At 42.5% G+C, this 16,298-nt stretch overlaps 1 protein-coding gene across 2 annotated transcripts in view; it reads left to right on the top strand.

Moving 5' to 3' along the window:
- Window positions 1-16,298, top strand: part of jazf1b (JAZF zinc finger 1b) — a 288,562-nt gene that overhangs the window by 259,600 nt on the left and 12,664 nt on the right. For both annotated transcript variants that reach the window (XM_041185104.1, XM_041185105.1), the window contains one exon: window positions 10,840-11,009. In XM_041185104.1, coding sequence (XP_041041038.1) covers window positions 10,840-11,009 — 170 coding nt within the window. The remainder of the gene's footprint in view (window positions 1-10,839; window positions 11,010-16,298) is intronic.

Raw genomic sequence — 16,298 nt, 5'->3', positions numbered from 1 at the left:
GTGTTGGTATAATCACAGTGCTGTTGGGGAGAGAGTTCCATGATCTTTACCCAGCAACAGTGAAGGAACGGCAACATAGTTCCAGGTCAGGACGGCGTGTGGCTTGGAGGGGAACTTGTAGGTGGTGGGTTCCCATGTATCAGTTGCCCTTGTTCTTCTAGGTGGCAGAGGTTGCAGGTTTGGAAGGTGCTGTCACAGGGACTTCAGTTATGAAGATAAATTGACAAAGCTGAGGCTGTTCTCTTTAGAGAAGGGAGATTGATCCAAGGTGTTCTAAACGGTGAGAGGTCAAGACAGAGTAGATAGGGAGAAATTGTTCCCATTGACAGAAGAGCTGAGAGGACACCGATGTATCAGCAATTAGGGATGGGCAATAAATGCTGGCCTAGCCAGTGATGCCCACATCCCATGAATGAATTTTTAAAAACAGAGGCAATATGAGGAAATATGTTTTAGATAGTGAGTGGTTAGGATCTGTTATGCTCTGCCTGAGAGTGCCATGGAGGCAGCCACAATCGTGGCTTTCAAAAGGTAATTGGATAATTACCTGAAGTGAAAAAATTTGCAGGGAGGCTTGGGTCTCATTAAGTAGCTTTTACAGAGAGCCTGCAGAAACATGATGGGCCAAATAGCCTCTTTTTCTGCTGTAATCATTCTATGATACTATGAAAGGAACCCAGCCATTGCATACTGTAAACAAGCATTCATGCATCAGAAGTTTCTACCTACCTGACTATGACTTTTGGGGGCAAAATGGATGATGATGGGGCAAGTAAATGGAAACGAAGGGAAGAGAGAACATAGAAGTGAAGGGGATAGTGAAATATATAACAATGAAGAGAAAAGGGATATGGTTACAATGAAGAGAGATGGAAATGTATGGCATTGAAAAAGACAAGGAAGGAGCAAAAGATTGGACTGGAAGCAGAGTGGCAGCATGAGCTGAGAGGATAGGGCAGAGAGGTCAGGGGTGGGGAGAGGGGGTGGCAGTTGATATATTGTCACCTTGAATTGGGTACAGGACACTGTGGCCTTGAATTGGGGTTGAAAGAAAGTTACCAGTTTTAACTGGATTGGAAGGAGCATGGAATGCCGTATTGAATTAAGGGCAGAGGAGAAAAAGAGTATCAGTTTCAACAGGGGTGGTAAAATTGCTGAACTTGAATTGAAGAGAGAAAATTGCTGGTATGAACTATGGAAGTTGGATTACGAGCGTGTGTTTCTGTGAATGAGTTGATCTTAGATGTGGGAAAGTGAATACTGAGGCAGCATTTGGAGAAGTGAAAGCAAAATTCTGTGGATGCTGGAGATCTGAAATAAAAACAGAAAACCTATCCCCAACTTTCTATTTTGCCAGACCTGCCCCTCGCCCCTGATGAAAGGAAATCTATTCTTGATTTTTCACTTTGTCAGTTGTATCAAAGCTGTATCCTTGTGCTAGTTTCCTGGATTGCCATGTTGCAGTTATCCTGAAAAGGTAGCAGGCTCTTTTATTGTATGTTTCATTTTCACTGTTGTCCAAAGAGTATTAAGGAAATTGATTAAATATTGTTTGACCTTGAACCATTTCAACAAGCTAATACAATGGGCTGGATATGGGTGCAGGCATGTTTTGAAAATTGTGCTCCTGGATAGCGCCAGTGGATCCCACTGCCTATTGGAAACTTTGCAATTTTCAAAGGGCCTAGATGGGGAGGGGACAGGAAACCTACTCTCCACCAATTAACAGCCTCTTGAAGAACTTGTCAAGGGGTCTGCCCTGAATAGAATGGGATTTTTAATCCTTTTTGTGCACGAAGCTGAACACTTTGGTGCATATTAGTGTGCAGCTGTTGGGGGTCACCACAGGACAAAAGAAAGTTTGCTTCTATCTGTTTTTTTGGACCTCAATTTGGTGCCCATGGCCACTTTGCACCATGTTTATCCTTCTGGTCCTTTCATGAGCTGTCTGTTCTCCTTGACAAGGCAGTAGTAGGCCCCAATTTGGCTGGTACCAGGCAGGTGCTTGGTGCCTCTGATAGGGCACTGAATTCACCTCCTGCCCTATTAACATTTACAAAATAGAGTCATGAGAATGACGCAGTTCAGGTGTGGGGTGGGGAACCAGAATACATCTGGGTGTCAGGGTCCCTACCCCACTTTGAAAATCAGGTCCAAAATATTCACTTGTATTCTGTTTATTTTTGGTAATGCAGTATTTATTTTTCTAAATTTAAAACACTGGTGAATGTATATGATTACGTTGTACGCTGTCGAAAGATACTCATAATTTTTCTAACAGTGACCAAATGTTCCCAACTAATATTGTCAGGTTGTGGCTCCAGAATTTTACTGACTTGGCTAAGAAACAGTTTGAAGCGCAGTAGGTTGGACAGAGCAAACAGGCTACAATTCCCAGTCCTGCTTTCTTGCCAAGAATCCCTGCTGGAGTGCACACGTGTGAATGTCAGGCAAGGACAGAATTCAGCTGAGCTCCAGTGCCACCAATATTAGGTGCCTTTTCTCCTGTCTGCTCCTGCATGAGTCCAGCGGTTAATCTGCTGGACAAATCTCATTCCTCTTCTTTGTGCCATTCCATTGTTTGTGATCTGCGTGGCCAAAACTCTACTGCAGGTGAGACTTCTTGCTATTTCCTACCTACAGTATGCACGCACATTCAATATTAAGCTCATATACAGTTCAGGAACTATTGATCAGGAATCGAAACTTTGTATATTTTATCCTTCCTGATGGCAACATTGAGGCCAACTGTAACACCCCTAAGTAAAATCAGCTAATTCTGCAGAGTGAAAATGGGACTTTACCAAGTAAATGTGGTTCAGCGCCATATCAGGTAGTACATTTAGTAAGCTAGTCGGAGAGGCCTGAAAAGTGCAGGCTTATAAGCTGCAGCTAAGTGGGCCTGTAGAGTTGATAGTTGATTTTGAAAATTGCTGTAACATTATCCTTGAAAAACACTGTTGTTGCTTTGGCAGCATATTGCTACCTTGGAGCAGTCTGGGCAGGTTTGCAGTACCTCTGGTGCTCATCAGGAAGTTTGTTGTTGACAGATGTCTCGTATGGCTGGAACAGGACATGCACATCCTGGGAGCAAGACTCACATCTCCCAATAGTCCAGCCAACTGTCATTCACAATGCCCACATTATGCCACTGTTGAACAGTAATGGCTTATTATAATGCTTGTCCTCCTGTAATTTGCCAGAAATGAAGTGCTGGTACATTTGAGCTTGTAGCTCTAACAAGTGATCAGATGAATTGAAGCAACACAACTCTTGCCACAGCTTTTTAACCATTCTTGGGACATGATTTTTATAAGTATTTACCCTAGATTCTATCCCAGCGGAACATTTACACTGCAGTAAAGCTGTAAAAGAGCAGTTTGTAGTTTAATATATTAGTAAAAAGAATAATTGAAGCAGCTACTTTAGAAATCAAATAAACTAAAATGTAGCTTATTACATGGAACATCATTTACTTGTCTCTAATTTAGTTCTAGTTTGGATTAAATATAAAAAAAAACTGCAAATGGAAAAACTGTATAAGAAATGATATATAAAAAGGTCATTTTATAAGCCATTCACTAACCAATGGTATACTTATAGTGGTGTAAAAATAAACCAAATAGTTGAGGAGGGTAATCTTCCAAATGACTTGCATTTGATAGATGGAGGAGCTCAGAGCAGCAGAGGCCCAGACGTTCCCAGATTAGCTCTCCTGCTTTTCCAAGCCTCACTGAGGAAAGTTATTTTTAAATTTACCTTAGTGGGCTTTGGCTTCCTGGTTCACCTGGCGGGGCACCTGCAGCATGCACCTACTCGGGAACGACTTGAAATACTATTGGGGTCCCATCTTTGTCATGGATGACAAATGAACCCAATGGTTCATTAATCTAGTTCCCGCCAGAGTTTTGCAGGTGCCTCATCCGCTGCCAAAACTAATGCCTCTGGAGAAGGTGCAAAGAAAGATTTACTAGACTGATACTAGAACTGGGAGTTTATAAATATCAGGAAAAAAATTGAACAGGTTGGGCCTCATATCCCGAGAAAAATGAAGACTGAGGGATGATCAAATAGAGATCTTTAAAATTATGAAAGGTTTGATAGGGTAAAATTAGAGCATGTTTCTACCTGTGTGGAAGACCAGAACTAAAGGTCATCAGTATAAGATGGTCACTAATAAATCTAATAGGGATATCAGAAGACGCTTCTTTACCAATAGAGTGGTTAAAATGTGAAACTTGCTACTACAAGGAGTAGTTGGGGCAACTGGCATAGATGCATTCAAGGGGAAGCCAAATGGACAAGTGAGGGAGAAAGGAATGGAAGGATATGTTGTTGGGTTAAAATGAAGAAAGTGGGAGGAGGCTTATCTGGAGCATAAACACTAGCATAGATTTTAGGCCTGTTTCTGCAAATACTATATAATACTATAATAAAATCAGCAATGCAGGAAATGGTGCCGCTCCATTTTAATTGTTCCCTGATCTGTTTCCACTGAATGGGGATGGTTAAAATCGTTGTGTGTATATTTTATCTCCATGACATGGCTGACTAGATAACAACAGGTTCTCCTGCTGGCAATTATTGAATTGTTTTGTGCATATGTTGCCAATAATGGCATGCTACCAAGAATCTAACTTCTCTTACTTACTGGTAATGTATTGGTAGTGCAGATCTGTCCCTGCTAGTTGGAAGATGGGAAGTATTGTTGGCACAGATATTTTATTTTATCTCTGCCCCGGTATAACTAAGAGTGGCGATGAGTTCAATTAATGGCTGGTCTTGTCTCTCACATGATACCTTTAATTTGTACGTGGGCATATGCTGTTTGCATGGTTAAGCACCTTGGGACTTTTTCTTTCTACATTAAAAGCGAATTATATTTGCAAGTTGTTGTGAAGTCCAAACTTCAAGGAGACTGGAAAGGACTCCAGTGCAATGACTGGAACCTATTACATCTGGAGATAAAAAGAAAGCAGAAAGTTTCTGGCTGTCCACCCAAGGAAAATCTATTCAGAGTTGTAGCCAACCTCGCAGGTGGGAAAGTTGGAAAGCATATGGCAATGTGAAATGTGTTTTTAGTTCCAAAAAGTTACTGTCAAATTAGAAACTTAATTAATTTGGTGATGCCATTGTGCACACCTTAGTGTGGAGTTAAGCAGCTGAATGCTCCCAGTGACTTTTTAAAGTTTCAGACCGCACAACAAAAGCTGAACAATCCCCTAACTTTATAGGAATAATGCTGCCCAATTGTCAGGATTGGCTTTAATTATTTTTTATTAATTACCATAATATTATTTCCTTTCAATAAGATATATTGGGGTCAAATTTGACTTTTGGGTGACCCTTGGCTGGACATCCATTTCAAAGAGGCCCCTGCCTCATTTAAATTTGGAAGGAAAGTTGCAGAGTGTCAACCAGCCAACTTGATGCAGCTCTGCGGATTGAGGCCTCAAGATATGATTTGTTCAGCTGGCAGCATGTTATGTTATGGGGGGCGGATTGAAATCACAGAAGGTGGGTGTCCTGGGACAGCAGACTGCATCCACATGCTTCAAGCATTGAAGTTTAAAATTGTATCAGGATGCTATTGATGTCATCAGACCCAATTTGTATTGTGTGATGAGGCTTCTGACTGTTCCTGGTGGGAACTTTTGTTACCGATTTGAAGCTCCCAGTTAAACTGACAGCGGTTATTATGACAGTGGAAGCAGGCAGTAAGCTGCATACCCACACAATGGGGTTGACTCTTAGCTGTTCTCTGAAATGGCCTAGCAAACCATTCAGTGTCAAACTGTTATAGAAAAGTCCAAAGAATAAAACTGGATGGACCATCAGACAACGACCTGTGCACTGAATATGACAAAGGAACCTTGCAAGGTCCTCCTCACAAACATCTAGAGATTTGTGCCAAAATTGGGAGAGCTATCCCACAGCTAAGCAACAGCCCGCCTGAATCATACTTTCAGAATCATACCTTATGATTCAATGCCCCAGATGCCACATTCACCATTCCTGGGTATGTCCTGTCCCACTGGGAAGACAGACTAACCAAAGGTGGCAGCACAGTGGTATACTGTCAGGAGAGAATGCTCTGGGAATCCTCAACATTGACTTCAGACTGCATGAGGTCTCATGACAGCAGGTCAAACATGGGCTATGGGCAAGAAAGCCTCCTGCTGATTACCAGCTATCACCCTCCCTTAGCTGATGAATCAGCATTCTTCCACACTGAACACCATGTGGCAGAAACACTGAGCTTAGAAAGCATAAAGAGGGATTTCAGTGTCGATCGTCAAGGTAGATCGTAAGGTCATAAGAAATAGAAGCAAGAGTAGGCCATTCAACCCCTGCTGGGACCTTTCCTGAATCTCGGAAATTTTGGAGGATTACAACCAATGCATCACAATTTCTGCAGTCACTTCTTAACACCCTAGGATGCAGGCCATCAGGTCCAGGGGATTTGTCAGCCTTTCATCCCGATAGTTTTTCCATGACTTTTTCCTCTAGTGATCGTGATTATTTTAAGCTCCCCCCTTCCCTATTGCCTCTTGATTTTCTTCTATTCTTGGGATTTTTTTGTCTTCTGCTGTGAAGATAGATACAAAATACATGTTCAAAGTCTGCCATTTCCTTGTTTCCCATTATTAAATTCCCAGATTAATTCTCTAAGGGACCAACACTTTTCTTCACTACTCTTTTCTCCTTTTCATATACTTCTAGAAGCCTTTACTGCCTGTTTTTCTCTTTTGCTTGTTTCCCCTCTCAATCTAATTTTTCCTTTTTTTATGTCACCCTTTGCTTGTTTTTTTAAAAAAAATACCCAATCTTCTGGTTTACCATTAATCCTTGCAGCATTGTACACTGTTTCTTTCAATTTGATACCATCCTTTCATAACTTCCTTAGTTAGCTACAGATGGTGCATTCTTCACGTAGACTTTTTCTTTCGCAAATGAATATAACTGTTGAGAGTAATGCACTATCTCCTTAAACATCTGCATCTACTTCTATTTTCTTACCCTTCAGCTTATTTTCCCATTCCGCTTTAGCCAACCCTGTCTTCATGTCCTTATAATTGCCTTTATTTAAGTTTAAGACTTGTTCCTCAACAATTTATCTGTCCCAGATTCATCTGTCCATGGCAGTATTGGTAGAAATGGCCACCACACAGCCCTTGTGGAGACAAATCCCATCTTCACACTAAGAACACCATCATGCTGTGTGACATTACAACTGTGCTAAATGGAATAGATTCAAAACAGGTCCAGCAGCTCAAAACTGGGTATCCATGAAACGCTATAGGCTGTCAGCTCCGCTGAGCAGGACATGTCTTTTTTCTGCCTGGCATCAGACTCCTGAATCCCGAAGCAACTGTTCTAATCTGAAATCTGGTCACTTGAGGAGACTCCTGGAAGGACAGCACAAATGCATTAGGGATATCCTCAAAGCATCTCTGAAGAGATCCAACATCCCTACCGATTCATGGGAGTCCCTGACTTGTCACCAACCAAAATGGGGAAGCTTCATTCAGGAAAGCACTGAACACATTGAGAGACTTTGTTGGGAGCATGCACAGGAGAAGTCAAACCATCAGACAGAGAGAACACACAAACTTCCAAGCACCTCATCTAACCAACCCTTCAAGCACCACTTGCCCCGCATATGACAGAGTCTGCAGATTGTGCATTCGACTTATAAACCATCTCAGAACCCATCAAACCAGATTGGAAGTAAGTCATCCTCTATGACTGCCTAAGAAGAAGAAAATGTACCATTAGCAGCAACAAAGGTATACTTTTCCAGAATCTGTAAAATATTCCTCACTTCACCATTACCATCAAGCTAAAGGAGCAACCCAGTTCAGGGAAGACTGTAAGAGAACGTGCTAGGAGCAGCACTAGGCATACTTAAAAATGAGGTGCCTGCCTGGTGAAACTACAACACAGGACAGCAAGCATGCCAAACAGCAGAAGTAAAATGTTTTCTACAGAACTAAGCCTTCTCACAACTGACGCATCAGATCATAACTCAGCAGTCTCCGACATCCAGTTATGAATGGTGGTGGGCAATTTAAAAAGCAACTGGAGGTGAAGACTCCATGAACATCCAAAACTGAACAATGGCAGAGCCCAGCACGTCAGTGTAAAAGACAAAGCTGAAGCATTTGCAACCATCTTCTGCCAGAAGTGTCAAGTGGATAATTCATCTTGGCCTTCTTAGATTGCAGAATCACAAGATGCCAGTCTAAACCAATTTGATTTGCTGCACGTGATAGCAAGAAACACTTGTGCATCCTGGTTACAGTAAATGCTGTGGGCCCTGACAACACCTCAGCTGTAGTACTGATGACTTGTGATCCAGAACTACTCGTGCCCCTAGCAAAGCTTTTCCAGTACAGCTACAACATTGTTGAGTAACTGCCAAAGTGGAAAATTGCCCCCCAAAAGCAGGACAAATCCAATCTGGCCAATTACGACCCCATCAGTCTACTCTCAATCATCAGCAAAGTGAATGGAAGGTTTGTTGACAGTGCTATTAGATGTCACTTACTCACCTGCTCATCAATGCTTTGTTTGGGTTCCACAAGGCGCACTCAGGTTCAGACTTTATTACAATCTTGGTCCAAAAATGAACAAAAGATTTGAATTTCCAGACTGAGTGTGACTGCCCTTGACATCAAGGCAGCATTTGACTGAGTGTAGCATCAAGAATCCCTAGTAAAATTGAAGTTAGGAAAGACTCACCTAATTGGAGTCATACCTAGTGCAAAGGAAAATGGTTGTTGGAGACCAATCATCTCAGCCCCAGGACATCAGTGCAGGGGTTCCTCAGGGTAGTGTTCTTGGCCCAACTAAGTCCACTACTTCTTCACTGATCTTCATAAGGTGAGAAGTTAGAATGTTCACTGATGATTGCACATTGATCAGTCCCATTCATAATTCCTCAGATAATGAAGTAGTCTGTGCCTGCATGCAGCAAGACCTGGACAACAGTCAGGCTTGGGCTGCTAAGTGGCAACTAATATTCAGGTCACAAGTGCCAGGCATTGCAATCTCCAACAAGAGAAAACTTTACCATTTCTCCTTGACATCCTACAGCATTATCATCACTGAATTCCCCACCATCGATATTGTGACATTACTATTGACCAGAAACATAACTGTACCAGCCACATAAATACTCTGACTACAAGAGAAGGTCAGAGGCTGAGAATTCCGCAGTGAGTAACTCATCCCCTGACTCCCCAAAGCCTGTCCAGCATCAATAAGACACAAGTCAGGAGTGTGATGGAATACTCCCCATTACCTGGATGGGTGCAACTCCAACAACACTCAAGAAGCTCAACACCATCCAGGTCAAAGCAGCCTACTTGATGAGTACTCCATCCACTACCTTAAAACATTCACACCACCATTGGCGCATGGTGGCAGCAGTGTGTACCTTATACAAGATACACTGCAAGAAATCGCCAAAGCTCCTTCAACAGCACAACCAAACCCACAATCTCTACCATTTAGAAGGAAAGCAGACACATTGGGAGTACTACCACCTGCAAGTTCCTCTCCAAGTCACACATCATCCTGACTTGGAGCTCTATTGCCATTCCTTCCAATGCTGTGGGTCAAATTGCTGGAATTCCCTCTCTGTCATCACTCTGGGTGTACCTACATCACATGGATTGCAGGACTTCAAGAAGGCAGTTTGCCACCACTTTATCAGGGGCAATTAAAGATGGACAATAAATACTGACCTTGCTGTGAAAGATAAAAGAGGCAAGATCTTCCTTCTGATGCCAGGGATTTACGCTGATGCCGTTTTCCACAGCTGTCATTCTGTCAAACTGAGTGAAGAAGCTTAAGAAGATGGCAAACTACACATCCCAGAATCCACTATGTCACTCAGCGGACTAGTAATATTAAGAATACAGGACAACGCAAATCCAGGTGATATTGAGTCAGTACAAAGCATTAATGTTGCCACACTTGGAATACTATGTACAATATTGGTTACCACTTTTAGCAATCTTATCCAGACATTGGGTAAGGACATTCAAACTGTTAGCTAGTTTAGGCATCTGAGCTTTGAGGTTGATGAGCCTGGTATTAACTGGAGAGGAGAAGAGTCAGATGTTGAATAAATATTCAAGACTTTTAAATAAATAGATAAATGAATCCTGGTAATAAATTCCCGATTGCCGTAAACTTTAGAACCATGGAGGGCTGGCTCAGGCTGAGAAAAAGGAAGTTGCATAGGCAGTTTAGGTCTAATTACTTTATGAAGAGGGTGTTAGACATGGAGAAAAGATTGCTCAGGAAGGCAATGCAGGCAGATAATGTAAGAAAATTTACAGGAGAATTGGATATATAAGGTGTGAATGATTGAGGATCATGAGATTTTGGATGGATCGTAGAGTCTTTTCTGGACCTGTTCTTTCTTAAATTTCCATCCATGTTCCTAAAGCTGACTGCTTTCCAAGTCTAATGTAAGCTTATGGGTTGGCTGGTACACTAGTACCCTAAGATGCCCTGGGACACAAGAATTCCTATGTACAAAGTTTCCAGCCCTGGTTCTCCTTACATCAGTGGCGTTGTAAGGAATGGGCATTAGCTCAACTCAGCAAGCCTGTCTGGAGGCTTCAGCACAATATCAGAAACAAACGTAACTGGGTCCCATTCCAATTAGACTGCTGACTAATTTTAGAGCAGCAGTTCACCATTAAGGCTACATTTTTGGGACCTATGTATTTTATGGCCTGTTGAAATCAAAATGTTTTTTTATGAAATAACTTGATTTCCTTTTTGTTTTTAAACATGTCTCCCCATCTCTTTCTCTCTCAGGTAGTGAATATGATGAAGAAGAGGTAGATTATGAAGAATCAGACAGTGATGAATCTTGGACCACAGAAAGTGCAATTAGTTCAGAAGCTATTCTGAGTTCCATGTGCATGAATGGAGGAGAAGAAAAACCTTTTGCCTGTCCTGTTCCTGGATGTAAAAAGAGATATAAGGTACATTGAATGATAAGCAATACAGATAAATAATCTGTTGAACGATGATTGAATTTCAGTTATATAATATCAATATACTGGGTATCACCACAGGAAAAATGTCTTTTTTTCTTATGGATTTATTAGCACTGTTAAGCAGTCTACTTCACCAGATTAAATTGCTACAACAACAACAATGGGTTGATTTTCATAGAGTCAGAGAGGCTCCATGGAGATTTAGAACTGGCGGCTGGGACCTGATTCCAAGATTCCCAACCCGATTTCCTGGAGCCCCCAATTTTCACCAGTGTGGCTTAAGAGTGTGGGCTGGATCAGGTCATGAACCTGTACCCTGCACACCTGACCTGGCCATCTCCATTGTGGGGATAGGCATGTACTAGCCTCTGCAATTTTCTTGGAATAAGGTCATCCACCCCCCACCCAGGGGCCTTCATACCCTCCATGCCAAGCTGTGCTCCTCCACTTGTCCCCATGGTCCCTCACACTATCCATGCCAAGCTGTGCCCCTCCAACCACTCCCAATAGCCCCTCATTTCCTCCATGCCAAGATATGGCACTTCCATGCCCATTCACCCACTTGACACCCCAGAACCAATGAACCCTATAGTAACAATAGTATGTGAAAAAGCTTTTAGAAAAAATAGTCACTCATTCATAACTTTCTACTTTAAAAAAACTCTCTTCAGTACAGCCTATAAAAGTGTCAATCATCCAGACTCTTTAAAGTATCAAAGCTGAAACTGCAAGCACTTGAAACGTCTTTATCTTGTATAAATAAATGTATTACAATTGACAAAATAGATCAGGGAGCAAGAGCTGTTGATCAAGCAATGTTTTCTCTGCGGCGCAGCTGTTTCAACAGTCTAACGGATGCATGGGCTCTCAGCCAAGCCTCATTATGCATTCTTGACTGCCCACTTTGGCACTTGGCAGTTCCTGTGGCTGCCTCTTACTCCATTTAGCACCCACCCTCCTGGAACAAAAATCCCATCTTTGCTGGCACTTTCTTCTTTCAGCCCAAGCTAGGAAATTTCCCAACTCCTACTCCCTGCCTCTAGGATGAAAACCAATAAGGTTAAATTGTTTGCAGTTTAACCAGAATTTGCATTTAAAGTATATTTTTGTGATGCCTTTGGGTTGTTAAGAAAATTGAAAGTGCGTTGTGTATTATAGGGAGCTTTGATTTCTTAAAATAAGCAGTTATGCATATCACATCAAGCACTGATGTGCCCATGATTTTCCTGAACAGTTGAAGTTTATTCTCAGAAGGCTAGAAATAAATGCAGAGCTCACCAGAAGTGTACTGTGCTATTTTTGTACAATTTTCTATCCTAGTTCTGTTACAAATTTCTCACCTGCATTAGCTATCCTCTTGGGTTCATTGCACAACTGTCTCTTATATGCAACACTAATGTTCAGGACTTTCCCTTTACTGCCCAAGATTTATTCTTACAAATAGCATTACCCAGAGGCTATCTGAACACATCCCATTATTAAAGATTTCTCTTCTTTATAACATAATCTATCTTTGACACTAAATTCTTCACCACCTCCTCTCCCACACTCTCATAGAGATCTTCTGTCAATCCACTAACCCATGCAACAATATACCAATATATCACCTTCTTTCCACCCACATGTCCATGCCAATATTCATCACCGAGTGAATAGGTCACAGCAAAAAAGAGCACTCTTTCTCTTATGTCTATAACCTCCTTTAATAATAAAGCCCACCATTCTACTTTCTTTTTTTTAAACAGTAAAGTCCAAAGTGAACTCAGCCAATTTACTCTTTCTTAACACCATGCTTCCCTCTGTGGCTACACATGCCTTTCTTTCACCAATCTAGTGTTTCTCCTCAATTACATCCTGAGGATCCATAACATGTGATTACTTGGAATTACATTGGCTGTACAGCATAAAGACAGGCCATTTGCCCAACCAGTCAATGCTGGTGTTTATGCTCCACTCAAGCCTCCTCCCACCTTTTCTCATCTAAATCTACCATCTTCTCCCTCAAACACTTGTCTAGCTTCCCCTTAAATGCATCTATACTAATCACTTCAACTCATCCCTGTGGTAGGAAGTTCCACATTTTATGACTCTTTGGGTAAATAAGTTTCTCCTGAATTCCCTGTTGGATTTAGTGGGGACTAACTCATATTGATGGCCTCTAGTTATGCTGTTCCCCACAAGAGGAAATATTGTCTCTGTATCCACTCTATCTAAACTTTTCATAATTTTAAGGAGCTCTATTAGTCACCTTTCTTTGTTCAGGAGAAATGAGTCTCAACCTGTCAATTCTTTCCTGACATGTATACCCACAGATTTCTGGTATCATCCTTGTAAATCGTCCTTGCACCCTCTTCGTTGTCTTTGTATTCTTTTTATAATATGGCAACCAGAACTGCACACAATGTTCTTAAGTGTGGTCTTCCAAGATTCGATGTAAGTTCAGCATGAATTCCCTGCTTTTCAAAACAAAACAAAAATACCTGGAAAAACTCAGCAGGTCTGGCAGCATCTGTGGAGAGGAGCACAGTTAACATTTTGAGTCCGCATGACTCTTCAACAGAACTGTTGAAGAGTCATGCGGACTTGAAATGTTAACTGTGCTCCTCTCCACAGATGCTGCTAGACCTACTGAGTTTTTCCAGGTATTTTTGTTTTTGTTTTGGATTTCCAGCATCCACAGTTTTTTGCTTTTATCCCTGCTTTTCAATTCTGTCCCTTTAGAAATAAAGTCTAACGCTTGGTTTGTTCTTTTTATGGCCTTGCAAACCAGTGGTACAACTTCGACTGATAGATGTATTTGTATTCCGAGATCCCTTTGTTACTACAACCCACCTAGATTTGAAGAGATAAGTGATCTCCCTTTCTTCCCTACCAAAATGTACTACCTCACATTTATCTGTGTTGAACAGCTGCGATTGGCTGCCCATACTCGAGTGACCAAGTGTCATTTCTGCATCTCTGCAACTTGTGACTGGTGTCACCTCCCACAGTACACTAGCATGGTGCCCTGAGCCAGATGCCTGCCCTGTGTTACTATTCTGAGAGACAGCAATATCAGACAGTGAACGCCAGTCAGTGCCATTCCCCGAGTGCTGGATCTGTGCCTCCACAAGATGGTTGATCGCATAGCTAACAGATCCGGAAAGTTCTGAGAGTTGGCAGCATGCATCTCAGTCATCAAGATTTGGAAACCATTATGCAGTGTGCTGTATATTCTACCTTCTACTGTCACTAGTAGGCTGTGCTTCAGTGGAGGTGGAAGCATCTGGCTGCTTTCTAGGTGGGGATTTGCTCCAGAATCTAATGAAGCAGCCACTCGCTGCATTGATGGGTGCAGCAAAGACAGCTTCCCTGATGTTGCCATATTCTGTGGAATGGTTTTGGCTGGAATTAATTTGTCTGATACTGCTGTCTCAATAGTAACACCATATAACTAAGGATGGCAGGAAGCTCTTGAAGCTGGAGGCCCAATAAGAGGACATCCAGCATGAAAGCAGCAGCAGGATGCCATGGTAGGTGAGAGAGAAAGATGATGCCCCAAAATGGAGGTACCCTCTCCCCATCTTTTCCAAATTTAAAATAAAAATGGATTCAGAACCAGGCCATCACTGCAGAGAGGGTGCCCCTCCACGGGGTGGCCTGCAGTTGCTGCTGAACCCATACAGGCAGGGTGGACTCTAAGCCTGCCTGGATTGCTAAGCCACCAGTATCTCATTAGGAGGCTGTTGCAAGGCAGCCAAACCATTCCCCAATTTCTGCTTCCCTAGGCATTTTGCCCATGTCAGGAGTGTCCACCACTGTGTGGGGGAAACGACCAGGTAAACCCTTGTGGCCTCCCAGTGGGTTCGGGGTCACCCTCCTTGATGGACACTCAATGTCCCTGCTGGTGCTCCATTCCATGGCTGCCAGGCCTCCGGCTTCCTCCAACCGCATTTACCTGTTTTCGAGAGTGCCCCACTATTGAGATGCCTCCTCACCGGAGCTGCAGCCTCAGCAATGGTCACTGCTAGTAGTTGTACTGCTAGGCTACCAGTCCTCTGATTGGCCCGTCAGCTCCATCCCTAATTGGACACTAATTCCAGTGCTAGCCTCTTAATTTTCTTCCGCCGGCATTATGCCATCCCAGGGTCCCACCACCAGCCGAAACAGCCCACTTTCAAGCCCTGCAACAGGACTTCACCACCCTAGTAGCCTATTATACCCATTACCACTCTCCTTTGCTTTTGCATCATGAAATCTTTTGTTAGTTAATCTCCCCTGCTCCCCACCCTATCACAGACCTTCCCTTTTGTTCTTCCTGCCTCCACCCCTTTCTACCAGCTTAAAAACTCTTACGTTTCTGTCTTTTCTCGGTTCTGATGAAAGGTCATCAACCTGAAATGTTAACTCTGTTCCTCTCCCCAAATGCTGCCTGACCTACTGAGTATTTCCGGCAGTTCTTGTTTTTATTGTCACAATTTTTGATAATTATTTTGTTTGCAGAACTAGCTAGAGAGTCTAGCACCATGAATATTCTCTTTGACTTAGATCAGCAGAAAACCCATTTATGCATATTAAGTGGCCAAACAGGAGAGCTGTTTGAGGAATATATCCTCCTATATCATTTTAATTTATTGAGTTTGTTTTCTGGTAGCTATATCAGACTCTTCATAACCTCAACACTCTATTCGTTGAGTTGATCTATCAATCCAAAATCCACCACATCACAAAAACTGCCCAATTCCATGATTGTAGCATTTGTCCACCCCCGACCTGACCTCAGCCTCTCTGCCACTTATCAATGCCTTTACTATCTCCAAACTGAACTTTTCCGATGTTCCTCTGACAGGCCTCCCTATGTAAACTTCACCTTATCCAAAACTCTGCTACCAGTATTCTATTCTACACCAAGCTCCGGTTGCCTATTAATCCATGACCTCACCAACTTAATATTAGTTCTTGACCCCCAAATGGGTCAAGTTTACAATTCTCATCCTCATCTTAACATCTCTTCATTGCCTTACCTCTCCCCATATCTGTAACCTCTACAGCACTACAAACTGGACTTGGGCCTCTTGTGCATTCATCTTCCACCCCACCCCACCATCCACCATCCCAAATTCCATTTTCAGTCATCCTTCAGCCAACCAGGCGTCGTGCTCTGAAATTCTCTCCCTAACTCCCTCTGTAAACACTGCTCCCTACCCACCTATCTCAAAGGAGCACCCACATCTGTGACCAAGCTTTTGGTCACTCCCTTCTTTGGTTCAGCACCCTTTGTTTTCCCTTGCACTG

The sequence above is a fragment of the Carcharodon carcharias genome, chromosome 3, assembly GCF_017639515.1.
Source record: "Carcharodon carcharias isolate sCarCar2 chromosome 3, sCarCar2.pri, whole genome shotgun sequence".
NCBI lineage: Eukaryota > Metazoa > Chordata > Chondrichthyes > Lamniformes > Lamnidae > Carcharodon > Carcharodon carcharias.
The sequence above is the reverse complement of the archived record's forward strand: the minus strand, read 5'-3'. Positions and strand labels throughout refer to the sequence as shown.